Below are 15219 nucleotides of genomic sequence, written 5' to 3' on the forward strand. Positions count from 1 at the left end.
TCTCTCTCTGTCCCTCCCTCTCTCTCTGTCTCTCTCCGTCTATCTCAAAAATAAATAAACATTAAAAAAAAAAAAAAAACCTGTACATAAATGTTTATAGAAATGTACTAGAAATGTTCATTTCCAGTAGCCCCAAACTGGTAACAGTCTAGATGTCCTTCAATGAATGACAGGTTAGATAAATTCTGGTGTATCCATACCATGGAATGTTAGTTACTAAGCAATAAAGAGGAATAAACTATTGAAATAGGAAACAATATGGATGATCTCCAGAGAATTATGTTGAGTGAAAAAAGCCAATCCCAAAAGGTTACATATTGTATGATTCCCTGTACATAACATTTATGAAATAACAAAATTGTAGAAATGGAGTATGTACCAATGGTTGCCAGGGGTTAAGAAGGATATTGGGTTGGAGGGAAGTAGGTGTGACTATAAAGAGCAAGAGAGAGATCCTTATGGTGATAGAAATACTCTATATCTTAACTGTATCAATATCAATATCCTGGTGGTGATAGTGTTTTGCAATATTTTATTTTTAAGATATGGTTTTGCAGGGTGCCCGTGTGTCTCAGTCAGTTAAGTGACTGACTCTTGATTTTGGATCAGGTCATGATCCCAGGGTGGTGGGATCAAGCCTCAAGCCCCATGTCGGGCTCTGTGCTGAGCATAGAGCCTGCTTGAGATCCTCTCTCTTTCTCTCTCTCTCTCTCTCTCTCTCTCTCTCTCTCTCTAAAAAAAAAAAAAAAGATATAGTTTTGCAAGATGTTGATGTTACCATTAGGAGAAATTGGATAAAAGTACAGTCTCTCTGTACTATTTTTTTCTTTACAACATACACATTTACAAATATCTCAAAATTAAAAGATTAATTTTTTAATGTTTATTTTTTGAGAGAGAGAGAGAGAGAGAGAGAATATGCATGTGCCGATCAGCACAGAGCCCAGTGCAGGGCTGGATCCCACGACCCTGGGATCATGACCTGAGCCAAAATCAAGAGTCAGACTTAATGGACTTAGTCCCCCAGGTGCCCCTATGTACAGGTTTTTGAATAAACATAAATCTGCATTTCTCTGAAATAAATGCCCAGGAGTTACAATTGCTGGTTTGTATATGGTTGTTGCATGTTTAATTTTTTAAGAAACTGTCCAGCTGTTTTCCAGAGAATATGGTAAAATGTACCAAATTACATCCCTACCAGCAACATATGAGTGATTCAGTTTCTCTGCGTCTTTGCCAGCATTTAATATTAATCCTATTTTTAATTTTAGCCATTCTCTTGGTGAGGAGTGAGATTTCAGTTGGTTTTAGTATGCATTTCCCTAATGGATAGTGGTGCTGAATGTCTTGTCATGTATTTATTTACCATTTGTATACCCCTTTGGTGAACTGTCTGTTCATGTCTTTTGCCCATTTTCTAATTAAATTGTGTGGGTTTTGAAAAAAAATTTTAATGTTTATTTTTGAGAGGGAGAGAAAGCATGAGTAGGGGAGAGGCAGAGAGAGAAGGGGACAGAGGATCCAAAGTGGGCTCCCCAATGAAAGGAGAGAACCCTGTGTGAGGCTGAAACTCACGAAAAGTAAGATTGTGACCTGAGCTGAAGACAGATGCTCAACTGACTGAGCCACCCAGGCGCCCCAAATTGTGTGTGGCGGGGGTTGTTTTTGAGAGAGAGAGACAGAGCATGAGCTGGGAGAGAGACAGAGCATGAGAGAGAGAGAGGGAGACACACAATGTGAAGCAGGCTCCAGACTCTGAGTTGTCAGCACAGAGCCCAGTGTGAGGCTTGAACTCACGAACTGTGAGATCATGACCCAAGCTGAAGTTGGATGCCTAACCAACTCAGTCATCCAGGTGCCCCATTGTGTGTTTTTTTAATCACTATGTTTTGAGAACTCTTTATTGTAGATACTAGTCCTCTGTCATATATGTGCTATGCAAACATTTTCTTCCAGTCTGTAGCTTGTCTTTTCATACTCTTAACAGGGTCTTTCACAGAGCAAAATACTTAAATTTTAATGAAGTCTGATTTACCATTTTAAAAAATTTTGTTTTAACTTTTTTTAATTTTTAACGCTTATTTATTTTTGAGACAGAGAGAGACAGAGCATGAACAGGGGAGGAGCAGAGAGAGAGGGAGACACAGAATCTGAAACAGGTTCCAGGATCTGAGCTGTCAGCACAGAGCCCGACGCGGGACTCGAAATCACGGACCGTGAGATCGTGACCTGAGCCGAAGTTGGACACTTAACCAACCAAGCCACCCAGGCGCCATTTTTTAAAAATTTTATAGGTCATATTTTTCTTGTCAAATCTAAGAAGTCTGCTTAGCACTAGATCTGAAGATTTTGCCATATGTTTTTTTCCTGTAAGTTTTATAGTTTTTTATATCTTACATTTTTTTTAAGTAGCCTCTATGCCCATGGGATCAACAGTCAGATGCTCTACTGACTGAGCCAGCCAGGTGCCCCTATGTCTTACATTTGAATCCATGATCTACTTTGAATTAATTTTAAAAAATATTTAAAAATGTTTATTTATTTTTGAGAGAGAGAGAGAGTCAGAGTGCAAGCGGGGGACGGCAGAGAGACAGGGAGACACAGAATCTGAAGCAGGCTCCATGCTCTGAGCTGTCAGCACAGAGCCTGATGCGGGGCTCATGACCTGAGATCATGACCTGAGCTGAAGTCTGACACTTAACCAACTGAGCCAACCAGACGCCCCGACTTTGAATTAATTTTTGTATGAAATTTAGGTTGAGTTTCTTTTTTATTTGTTATGGATTATTCTAGCATCATTTGTTGGAAAATCTATATTTTTTCCCAGTTTTAAATTAGGTTATGTGTCTTTATTATTACTGAGTTGTAGTAGTTACTAATATATCCTGGATACTATCCTTTTGTCAGATATGTTTTATAAATATTTTCTTCACATTGATGACTTATCTATTAATTGTCTTAATGATGTCTTTTGATGAGTAGAAATTTTTAGTTTTGATGAAGTCTAACATCAATTTCCTTTCATGGTTATTGCTTTTTTTTAAGTTTACCTTTTGAGTAATGAAGATATTTTATGTTTTGCACAAAAGTCTTTATGGGTTTTGCTTTTATGTTAATGTCTACAATCCATCTTGAATTAATCTTTGCATATGGTGTGAGGTAAGAGTTATAGTTCATTTTTTTCACATGAATATCCATTTATTCCAGCACCGCTTGTTAAAACGTCTGTCCTTTCTCCACTGAATTGCTCAGGTGTCTTTGCTGAAAATCAAATAATCATATAAGTGCGGGTTTATTTTTGGGTTCTCTATTTTCTTCCATTTATTTATTAGTGTGTCTTTACACTGTTATTCCACAACCCTGATTACTGTCATTTTACAGTAAGTATTAAAATTTGGTAATATCAATGCTGTTTCTGTTCTTCTTTGAGATTTTTTTGGCTATTCTACATCCTTTTTGTTTCCATGTATATTTTAGAATTACTATACCTACTTTTTCCAAATAATCTGATAATTTTTTTAAAATAGAAATTACACTGAATATATATATCAACTTAGGGAGAATGGATTCTTTTCAATATTGAGTTTCCTAACCCATAAACATGACACATCCCCTTCATTCATTTAGGTCTTCTTTAATTTCTCTCAGCAATATTTGTAGTTTTCAGTATACAGGACTTACACGATTTTTGTTAGGTTTATTTTTAGATATTTGACTTAAAATTTTTTTTTTAATGTTTATTTATTTTGAGAGAGAGAGAGAGAGAGAGAGAGAGAGCGTGGGCAGGAGAGGGGCAGAGAGAGGGAGACACAGAATATGACGAAGGCTCCAGGCTCTGAGCAGTCGCACAGAGCCTGATGTGGAACTTCAACTCCCAAATGTGGGATCATGAGCTGAGCCAAAATCAGCTGCTTAAATGACTGAGCCACCCAGGTGCCCCTAGATATTTGACATTTTTGATGCTATTGTAAATGATATTTTGTTTAAATTTCATTTTCCAATTGTTTGTTGCTTGTTATACAATAAACCGACTTTTTATGTATTGATCTTGATTCCTTTCGTTTTGCTAATTTCACTTATTAGTGCTAGTATTTTGGGTGGAGCCTTGTTTTTAGATTTTCTTACATATACACTCATGTTGTCTATGAATAGTGATGGTTTTATTTCCTTCCCAATCTTATGCCTTATATTTATTTTTCATTTTTTATTTCACTAAGTTCTCTAATATAATATTTACTATAGTGGTGGGAAGGTATTCTTGCCCTGTTTCTTATCTTAGTGGGGAAGGATTTATCTTACCTTTTACCTTTAAGTATAGTGTTAGTTATTGTTGAGAGATATCCTTTAACAGGTTGAGAAGTTTCACTTTTTGAAAAAAATTTTATTTTTATTTTTTTTATTTTATATTTATTTTTTTTAAGATTTTATTTTTAAGTAATCTCTACACGCAACATGGGGCTTCAACTTACAACCCTGGGATCAAGAATCACACGCTCCACCAACTGAACCAGCGGGGCACCCCCCCCCCCCCCCCCAGTTCACTTTTATTCCTAGTTTGCTAACCATTTTTATTATGAAACAATTTTATTAAACATTTTTTATAAAATACTTTTCCTGGATCAAGATGATCATATAGTTATTCTCTTTTAGTCTGTTCATGAGGTTTATGTCATTGTTTGATCTTTGTAAAGTTAAGCTAAACTTGCATTCTTGTATTTCCCTGTATATGTAGGTGGATTCTTTTTTTTTTTTTTAAGTTTATTTTGAGAGAGATCAAAGCACGAGTAGGAGTGGGGCAGAAAGAGAGGAGAGATAGAGAATCCCAAGCAGGCTCCACACTGTTAGTGCAGAACCCCATACAGGGCTCAAATCCACAAAGCCCCAGAGATCATGACCTGAGGCAAAACCACCCAGGCGCCCATATTTACTGATATTTTTACTGATATTTTTGTTCAGGATTGGTTTTTTTTTTTTTTTTTTTGTATGCATATTCGTAAGGAATATAGGTCTGTAACTCTTATCTTGTAATGTCTTTATCAGATTTTGGAATCAGGGTTATCTTTGCCTTATAAGACAAATTGGGAAGTACTCTTACGTCTTCTATTTTCTGAATGTTTGTGTAGGATTAGTATTACTTCTTTGGATATTTGATAGATTTCACCAAAATACCACCTGACACTGGAGTTTTCTTTGTGGGGAGACTTTTTTTTTTAAAATAGACTTTTTGTTTTAGAATAGTTTTAGATCTACAGAAAAGTTGTGAAGGTAACTGAGTTCCTAACCCCACCCAGATCCTATTGCTGACATCTTACATTAATATGGTAATGTTTGTCACCAATGTCAATCTTTGTCACCAATGTCAATACATTTTTATTAACTAAAGTGTGAGAAGGCTTTCAACAAATTCAATTTGTTACATAGATAAGGATGTTCAAATTTTTTATTTTGTTATTTTTGGTAAATTGTTTTTCTAGGAATTTGTCTATTTCACCTACTTGTTGACATTGTTGGCTTAAAGTTTTTCATTATATTCCCTTATTACTCTTTTGCTGTCTAAAGATCTATTGTGCCCCCGTTTTTCATTAATAATATTGGTAATTTGCTTTTTCCTCTTTTTTTTCTTTATCAGTCTTGCTCATGATTTATGAATTTTATTAGTGTTTTCAAAGAACAAACTTTGGGCTTTGTTAATTTTCTCTATTGTTTGTTTTCTATTTCATTGATTTCTTCTCTATTCTACTTACATTGGGTTTAATTTACTTGTTTTTTTTCTAACTTTTTAAAGTAGGAACTTAGATCATTGATGATTTTAAGTTTATTTATTGATTTTGAAGGAGAGAGAGAGCGAGTGGTCATGAGAGAGAGGGAGATAGAGGATTCTGAAGCAGGCTGTGTGCTGACAGCAGAGAGCCCAATGTGGGGCTGGAACTCACAAACTGTGAGATCATGACCTGAGCCAAAATCAAGAGTCCCACACTTAACCAACTGAGCCACCTAGTCACCCTAGATTTTGATCTTTTTTTTTTATGTTTATTTATTTTGAGAGACAGAGAGAGATGGAGCTCGAGGGTGGGGTGGTGCAGAGAGAGACAGAGGGAGACACAGAATCCAAAGCAGGCTCCAGTCTCTGAGCTGTCAGCACAGAGTCCGACACGGGGCTCGAACTCACAGACAGTGAGACCATGACCTGAGCCAAAGTCGGACGCTTAACCAACTGAGCCACCCAGGCACCCTGTATTCTTTTTTTTTTTTAATGTTTATTTTTTGAGGGAGAGAAAGAGCAGGGGAGGGGCAGAGAGAGACAGAGACTGTCAAGCAGGCTCCATGCCCAGCACAAAGAGCCTGATGTGGGGCACCATCCCATGATCTGTGAAATCGTGACCTGAGCCGAAATCAAGACCTGTAGCTTTACTTACAGAACCACCCAGGTGCCTCAACTCCAAGATTCTTAACCACAGAAATCATGAGAAATGATTTATGTTTTAAGTCACTACATTTTGAGATTTGTTATGCATCAATGGGTAAGTACTACAACAGCAGGGATCAGAAACACTAGGTGCTCCTGGGGGACTTGATGGGATGGACAAGGTAGTCCTGGGAGGTGGACAGAGTGAATGGCATGTTAAGGACGCAGGATGGAGCAAGGAACCTGTGAAAACCAATTTTCTGTATTTTGTCATTCCATTCAGGATTAACCCTAAAAAGTTACTATGGATGATCCCTGAAGTGTGGGATCAGGAGAATGCTATGTGGTCTTCATTCAAAGGGCAGATTTTGGGTGTGTCGTTGAGCGGGGGGGTGTTCCTACAGACAAGTGAGTCTCATTCCATACTGAGCAAATAATTAAGCTCTGTACTCAAGATCAGGTTTTGGAAGAGCAGGAGTTGTTTTTTCATTAACAAAATTGTTTTGAGGTGTGTTCTGTGTCAGGCCCTGAGATAACTGCAGAGTGAAATAAACAAGGATAAGTGAAACATAGACTGCCTTCAAGAAGTTTAAAATGTGAGATTGGCAAGAAAACTGTGACAGTACTGTACCATGTGACAATGTGATAAAGCAGGACAAACTCAGGCCAGAGGTAGCCTTTTTTTTTTTTTTTTTTTTTTTTTTAAGTAGGCTTCATGCCCAGCTCGGGGCCCTGTGTGGTGGGGCTTGAACTCACAACCCTGAGATCAAGACCTGAGCTGAGATCAAGAGTCAGACACCTAACTGACTAAGCCACCCTGGCACCCCTGGAGGAGGTAACTTTTAATTTGTTTATTTATTTATTGTTTATATCTTTTAATGTTTATTTTTGAGATGGAGAGAAACAGAGCATGAGTGGGGTAGGGGGAGAGTGAGAGGGAGACACAGAATCTGAAGCAGGCTCCAGGCTCTGAGCTGTCAGCACAGAGCCTGACATGGGGCTTGAAACCACCAACTGTGAGGTCATGACCTAAGCTGAAGTCGGATGCTTAACCAACTGAGCCACCCAGGTGCCCCTTAATTCAAGTTTTTAAAAATATTTATTTTGAGAGGGAGAGAGAGACGGTGGGGTAGAGAGAGAGGGTGAGAGAGAATCCCAAGCATGTTCTGTGCTGTCAGGGTAGAGCCTGACGTGGGGCTTGATCACATGAACTATGAGGTTATGACCTGAGCTGAAATCAAGAGCCCCTCAAGTTGAGTTTCAAAGGATAAATATAATTTGGCTTCTTCTGGGTTGGTGGGGAGAAACAATGAAGTGAGGGTCTTGGAAGAAAAGCCTTCTAGACACCAGGGAAGCATGTTCAAAGACCTGGATGATGCCCTAGAGGTTCAAGAAACTGTAAGTAGGTGTTTTTTTTTTTTTAATTTTTAAAATGTTTTTTATTTATTTTTGAGAGAGAGACAGAGAGAGGGAGAGAGAGAGAACAAGCAGGGGAGGGGCAAAGAGAGAGGGAGACACAAAATCTGAAGCAGGCTCCAGGCTCTGAACTGTCAGCACAACTAGGGGCTCGAACTCACGAATGGTGAGATCATGACCTGAGCTGAAGTCGGACACTTCAACCCACTGAGCCACCTAGGTGCCCCCATACTAGTTCTTTCTTGTAGCACTTTTGGAGAAGTATTTAACTGGAATAATATAATAATTTTTTAATGAATTTAAATCTGGTCTTTACTGCTATCTTCCAGGAAAGGGTGGGATCCTTTGGTTGAAAGTAAAAAGAAAAATTACAAAGAAAAAGTAATTACTACAAAAGCAAGAAACCTGGAGTGGTCCTGTGGGTTCTTGCAACTACACAGGCCCGTAAGCTGGGGAAGGAATTAGAAACAACAGAAAAACTGCATCCACCTACTTAATCAACATTTACTGAGCTCTTATTTTGGACAAGGCCTTGTGCTAGAAGGTGGAGACATGCAGGTAGATGACACAGGGCCTGCCCGTGAGGAGTTTACGATCTAACTTGCTTATTACCTTCACTCTGGTGTACTGAGACCAGGAACGTCATTTGCATTTCTGCTCTCAACCTTAAGAAAACAGCAGATAGTAGTACACTGTGGCTGTATAGCTGCTGGATTGATTACACTCAGACTTTTCTGCAAAGGCTTTGGCAACAGGCAGCAAGAGCCACAAAGATATTCCTACCCCCTTGATCTGCCTCTGGGAATTTATCTTGAGGAAATACCTGAGATAGGGTTAAGGATTTATGTTCATGGACATTCATTGCTGTTCTAATGAAACAGGGGACATAACCTAAACTTCTAACAATGGGGAAAAGATAAAATAATTGATGGGGCATCCCTATGATGGACTATTAGGTAGTAATTAGAAGTGTTATTAAAAAAAAAGTAATAACATGGGGGAAAAGGCCGGGGGTGGGGGTGGGGGTGGGGGTCGGGGGGAGGGCTACAAGTCTCTACTGAATGTGCTCAGAGATACCTGATTTAATTTTGTATGCCCTCTGTATTTTTCAGATTTTTGACAAACACGTTAGAGGATATCTACAGTCAGAACTTGTTTTCTTTCTTCCTTCCTTTCAGAGATGTAATGGCAGAAGAGAAAGCTATAAAGACAACCAAAATGACCAAGATTTTGGGAATTGTATTGCATGTGGATTGACCCAAATTAACTGAAACTCCACATTTTACGTGTCAAGCATTGAGTGAAGTATCACTAATACTAGTTGCAATGTATTAAGTTACTACCATGTGCCAGTTGCCAAATAGAGGGGTAAATAAATATAATTGAGATCCCAACCCAGGTTTGGTTTAGAACCTGTTTTTTTTGACTGTGCCAAATACAAGCAAGTTAAAGAAGGGAAATAAACAATTCATAGACAAATATTGCACATTCAGGGAACGGGCATCGTATTATGTTTGGTCTGGGCTGCTGAGAATATCCACAGGTTATACGTTTTTCCTTGTTCTACAGTGTGTGGGTATATATTTTCCCCTGGAGAATATATGTGTTTGACATCCACACTATATAGTCCTAGTTTATTGCCAGGAACGATGATGCCTTATGATTTGCATTATGTGTGTACGTACACACACACACACCCATCTTCCTTTTCTGGACCTTCTGTTTACCTTAAGAGAAAGCATTTGTTTTTGCACCTATCAAGGATTGCAGGATAAACATCTGTTAATGTCCCAGCCCCTGAGACTTCCACAGCTTCTGGATGTCAATTGAATGTGCACCCGCCACCCCCCACCCGCGTTGACGTGCAGTGCCTAATCCCAGATAATTTAGGTTGCACACTCCAGGGCGTTTAATCGCATCCCACTTTTTCCTCCAGACCTTCCCCTTCACCCCCTCCCAGATGAACGGACAAGGCCGAGATCGGGCGGCCTGACCTTGGGTCATCTTCGCCCGTGGAACTGCGGTGTGACCTTGGGCAAGTCCCCCGCTCTCCCTTCGCCAGGCCGCGTAGCTGGATAGCCGGATCTCCGCTCCGGACGCTGCTCAGCCGAGCGGGGCGACCGTGCGTCCGCACCCCTTTCTCCCCGGACTTCCTCCGCGCACGCCCCACCTTCCCCACCCCTACGCTCCTGGCGTTGCGGCCGCCTCCATTCGCACGGCCCTTTCATTCCAGACGCTCGTTTACGCCGCGCGGACTGGGAGGGTGCGATTCCCGGACGCGGCCTGCGCTGCGAGCGCGCGGCCGTCCCGCAGGCCGGCGCGGCTTTACGCCGCTGACGCAGCGCGCCCAAGATGGCGGCGCGGTCGTCGTCGGGGGTGGCGGCGGCAGAGGGGGCGGCGGCCGTGGCGGCAGCGGCGACGGCAGCCGTGACGGCGGCGGCGGCGCGGGGCCTGGGCCGGGGGGAATGAGGCAGCCGTGGCGGGCCAGCGGCCGAGCCGTGTAGCGGAGAAGCGGCTTCCCCTCCCTGCTTCCCTTGGCCGAGCCGAGGACGCGCGCGCGCGTCCGTCCGGAGCGGGCTCCCCACCCTCGACTCCCGCGACCCGCTCCGCACCCCCACCCGGGCCCGGAGGATGATGAAGCTCAAGTCGAATCAGACTCGCACCTATGACGGCGACGGCTACAAGAAGCGGGCCGCGTGCCTGTGTTTCCGCAGCGAGAGCGAGGAGGAGGTGAGGCTCCGGGCCCGGCGGGCCCGGGGGTCGCCGGAGTCGGCGGCCACCGCCAGCCGAGGCGCGGGGGGCGCGGCCGCCGGGGGACGGTGTGCTGCCGCCCCTGGCAGGGCCGCTCCTTTCGTCTGAATGAAGTTCCGACGGAATTTCTTGAGCCGAGGAAGAGGAGAGAGGAAAAAGGACGGTGGGCGGAGGGGAAGCGGGTCCGAGCGTGGCCACACGGCACCGATCCGGCCGAGGGAGCTTCAGAGCCCGTCGCCTGTCATAGGGGAGAGTGGCGGCGGAGAGAAGGCGGTGGGTGGGGAAGTGTGTGGCTTTCGGGCCAGGCCTCCAGCTTTGGATCCAGGAAGGGCAGCTCAGCACTTGTCAGCCCGCACATGTGTGCAGAGGCCGCGGTGCACGAGGGGCAGGCCGGCCTTTTGTGCCAGAGAAATAGTCCACTTCACTGGCGGGTTTCGGGGTTGCAGAGGGATTATGTGTGTCTGTGAGCTTAAGGAGGGGGGGGGGGGTTGGGAAGATTTAGGGCGTAGTGCAAAAGCCAAAGCTAATTGTTTATTTTACAATGCGCTGGGTAGCCCCTTCTAGTGTAGCTGAGAAGAAAGGACATTTGATAAGATAATTTTTATGGGCTGAAAATATTTCATTTTCATTGGGAAGGCCAAAGGCGGTGTTTCAGATCTGTGCCCTGACATTGCCCTATAGGAAGGCCTTTAGGATTAAATTTGCTAGCTAAATAGAAATGCTTAAAATCAGTTTTTGCTTGGGGTACTTAAAAAAAAATCTCAGCTTTTCAGAGCCGTTTCTGTGGTGATAAAGGGAATTTAGAGAAGGCAAACGTTTTTGTAAATCCACAAAGAATTAGCTGCTTTGGAAATTCATAAGATGCCTGTGGGGAAAGCGTTTGTCTCCTGTGCATGGTGGTAAAATGGCAGTTAAAGTGGAAACAATGAAGGACAGTGAAATTCAATATGCTATATTCTGGCATTCAGCAGTGGGCTATCGCGGCAGGCTACAAGTACAGTGCATGGTGTTGAAATGGGGGGAGCGGAACTTGACCCGTTAGTTATGAAAAGAAGCTGTGATGAAAGAGACAGATGGATTGCCAAGAGTTGCTGTCCAGAGATATTTAGGAGGAAGTGGGACTTTAAATTATTGCCTGAAAAAATTTAGTAAAGCGGTAATTGTGCTGTTGAGGGACTGTGTGTGTGTGTGTGTGTGTGTGTGTGTGTTCCCTTTCAGCAAAACAGAAGGAAATGGAATTTGGAAATATATACTTTGTGTCCTATCATATATTGTAAAAGTCCCCAAAACAGATGCCTGGTAATAGAGGTACTAAGTAGGGCCATGTTGTAAATTACATAGTTTTGGAATACATACTTGAGTAAGGTAAAATTGTTGGTGGTGTTTACTGCTCTACAGGCTTTGTTCTCTTATCATATCATATTATGGGAAATCAGATGGGATCACAGTCTGTTTTAACTGGAGGGAAAATTAATTAGCATAATAACATGTCTTCAGTACTGTGGTTAAGTCTGTGAGCACCCCAATTATAAGTAGAAGGGTGTATAATTTAGTTGTATGAAGGATGCAAGACTTTATTCGTTTTTAAAAACTCATACTAGAAATTGAGAACATGTGAGTATTTTGGGTAAATTGGCAACCCTTTATAGGCCATACGCAAACTAAAACTTGATTTTCCATTTTCTGTTAGTTTTATTATGTACTGACATTAGCCATTAGCAGGCTTAATGTTAAAACATTTGACTGTGGAGTTTCCTTGAATTTCTTTTTGAACATTGGTTAATGAGCAGAAGATTCATGCAAATTTTTAATTACAGATTCATTGGATGTTACAGCTAAAAGCCCAGAAAGAACAAGAAAATTAATGAAATGCACCCATTTTAGACTTGTTCAGTTCAACTAAACAAGTATGTATTAAGAGCCTACTATGGGTGCAGAACCCTATAATGTGGGATTTAAAGATAAACATCCTTCCCTGTCCCCCCAAATTGAGTACTTATTGATGGGATCCCTTAATTGGGAGGGATTTTGGACCACAAAATAATCTCTAGGGTGTCGTTCAACTCTCAGATTACATAATTGTGTTAGAAGGGAAGTAATTTGTTAGTTCCGGGAGAACTTTTATGTTCTCAATAGAAGTGCCAGAAACTGGAAGTATTAGCTGCCACATATTGTGGGAATGTGAAATTCAAACTCAGTAGGACATTCAGCCTGGTTTTATTTTGTAATGGGAACTTATGGCTTTAATCAAGATAGAATAGTTCATAGAATATTATCAGTATTAATATAACAGTAATATAAATATAAATGGAACCCTGGTTAATAAATTCAATTAACCAGTGTCAGGAAACATACATACAATGTAAAGAAAAAGAGATAGAAAATATTAACAGGTAGTAGACTGTGAATCAGACCTTCTAACGTTTTTTTTCAGTCCCAGGAAATTTTACTTATAAGATCCACGTTAGGAAGTGGGAACATACTCAGCAAGTGAACTGAGCAAGTTTATTGAGATAAAAGGAAACAGACATGTAGGGAGCTTGGAGTCTAGTGGGAGAGATAGAACAAACAGGCCCAACAGCATGAAGACAAGGAATTTCCTTTCCTTCAAACCTCTGGCTGTTTTTCCTGTTGATAAATAAGAATCAATAGCCAGAAAATCCACAGCCCCCCCCCCCCCCCCCCCCCACTTACAAGTTTTACTGATTGTTAATTTTGGGGCATTCATGATAAGTAACATATTTATTACAGTACTTTGAGCCTGGTACACAGTAGAGAGTCTTTTACCCAGCCACTGCTTTAACCAACTTGGTGCACTGAATACTTGGTGTTGCCCTCTCCGCCACTGGGTCTGATATAACCCCCCAACCATGAGGCCTCCCAGCCAATTGTGTGCTTACAAAGATTCAGTTATATTTATTCCTGTATTTGTTTATATTCATCATTCTTGTTATTGTAATTCTGCAGTGTAATTAAATATGATGTAAGCCCATGAAATTTGAATTCAAAAAGAGTGGTTTTGTATTTCAAATGCTTTATTTATTTATTAAAAAAATTTTTTTTAATGTTTATTTATTTTTGAGAGAGAGAGAGACAGAATGTGAGTGGGTTAGGGGCAGAGAGAGAGGGAGACACAGAATCCGAAGCACGCTCCAGGCTCTGAGCTGTCAGCACAGAGCCTGACGCGGGGCTCTAACTCATGAGCTGTGAGATCATGACCTGAGCCGAAGTCGGATGCTCAACCGACTGAGCCACCGAGGCGCCCCTCAAATGCTTTAGAATGACTCAATTGCAAGTCATTAAAAGAAATTACCGCTCAGTTGTATGGGTAAGCAAACTGTAAGAGTTGGAAAGGGAGTCTTGAAAGTCTAGAAGGACTCTGCACATAGATCTGCACATGAATGTTTTCAGGGTTTTTTTTTTTCTTTATAGAAACCTGAACTGGAAAACATAGGTCATGGTGGGTGTGGTATGTGAAAGACAACTCACTGTTCAATAGTAGGCCTACATTTAAGATAAGATCTTGGACCCACAAAAAAGATTAGCAAATACATATGCGTGTATGTTTTTAATCTGCCGTATCTTCCAGTTAATATTTTATCCTAAACAGTATAGAAGACTGAAACTGATCTCTTGAGTAAGACTTTATTGTTCTGGATTGGGTAATATAACATTCATCTTTGTCCTGTTATTCAACTTTGCCTCTCCGAAAGCACTTCCAGTTGTGATTTTCCTTCTTCCCCCTTTTTGGAGCCTCTATAATGACAGGAAGTGGGACACACTAGGAGTGGGCTTGCTTTGTACCCTCCCCAGAGTGGAGTGGGGGGAGTATAACAGGCCTTTTAGACAGTTGAACTATCTAGCAGTGTGAAATACTCACAAAGGCCAGTGACACAGGCTATACACCAGATGATGTCACAGTCCCTAGGAAAGTTAAAGCTGTGCCTATTGGGTCTGTTTTTACTCAAGGGAAAAAAAAAAGTACTGATAGGATCTTTCTCAGTTAGATTTCCCTGTATATTAAAAATTAAAACTGCTTTTATTGTTTTTTAATTTTTATTATTTTTTAAATTTATTTTTGAGAGACACAGAGAGAGAGAGAGAGAGAGAGCACGAGCAGAGGAGGGGCAGACACAGAATCTGACACAGGTTCCAGGCTCCGAGCTGTCAGCCCAGAGCCCGACGTGGGGCTCGAACTCATGGACCTCGAGATCATGACCTGAGCCGAAGTCAGACGCTTAACCGACTGAGCCACCCAGGTGTCCCTAAAACTGCTTTTAATAAGAAAGGACAATACTGTCTTTAAGGGTCTTAGTTTGGTTTGTTGGGCTTTTCCATCTCTTGGCAAGGGGTTGCCGTTTCATTTTCTCAGCTCCTTGAACTCATGAGGTTGGGTGTGTAGATGATTGATACAGGAGATCCTCCATGGGCAGAGACTCTGGTGGCCTTAGTGTTTGTCAGTAAAACTGACTCCTAGAGGAGCAGGTGGAAGGACGTCACTGCAAGACCACACCTTCCCCTGGGCTCTAGACAGGGGAGTAAAACACGAGTGGTAATCCCAGAGGCGATAACCATGACAAAGAGCTTCCAGTAGATCCCAGGCTGTTTGGAGAGTCTTTTTGTAACAGATCTTGGTGATTGTCCGG

General features: G+C 41.6%; 2 protein-coding genes across 3 annotated transcripts in view; both read left to right on the top strand.

Annotated features, from left to right (window-relative positions):
- Nucleotides 1-15219, top strand: part of RPS10 (ribosomal protein S10) — a 163322-nt gene that overhangs the window by 23332 nt on the left and 124771 nt on the right. The window lies entirely within an intron of this gene.
- The window catches only part of NUDT3 (nudix hydrolase 3), a 125385-nt gene continuing 120320 nt past the window's right edge, over nucleotides 10155-15219 (top strand). Inside the window, exon 1 of the mRNA XM_049653431.1 lies at nucleotides 10155-10552. Coding sequence (XP_049509388.1) covers nucleotides 10454-10552 — 99 coding nt within the window. The 5' untranslated portion in view covers nucleotides 10155-10453. The remainder of the gene's footprint in view (nucleotides 10553-15219) is intronic.

The sequence above is a fragment of the Panthera uncia genome, assembly GCF_023721935.1.
Source record: "Panthera uncia isolate 11264 chromosome B2 unlocalized genomic scaffold, Puncia_PCG_1.0 HiC_scaffold_24, whole genome shotgun sequence".
NCBI classification, from domain to species: Eukaryota; Metazoa; Chordata; class Mammalia; order Carnivora; family Felidae; genus Panthera; species Panthera uncia.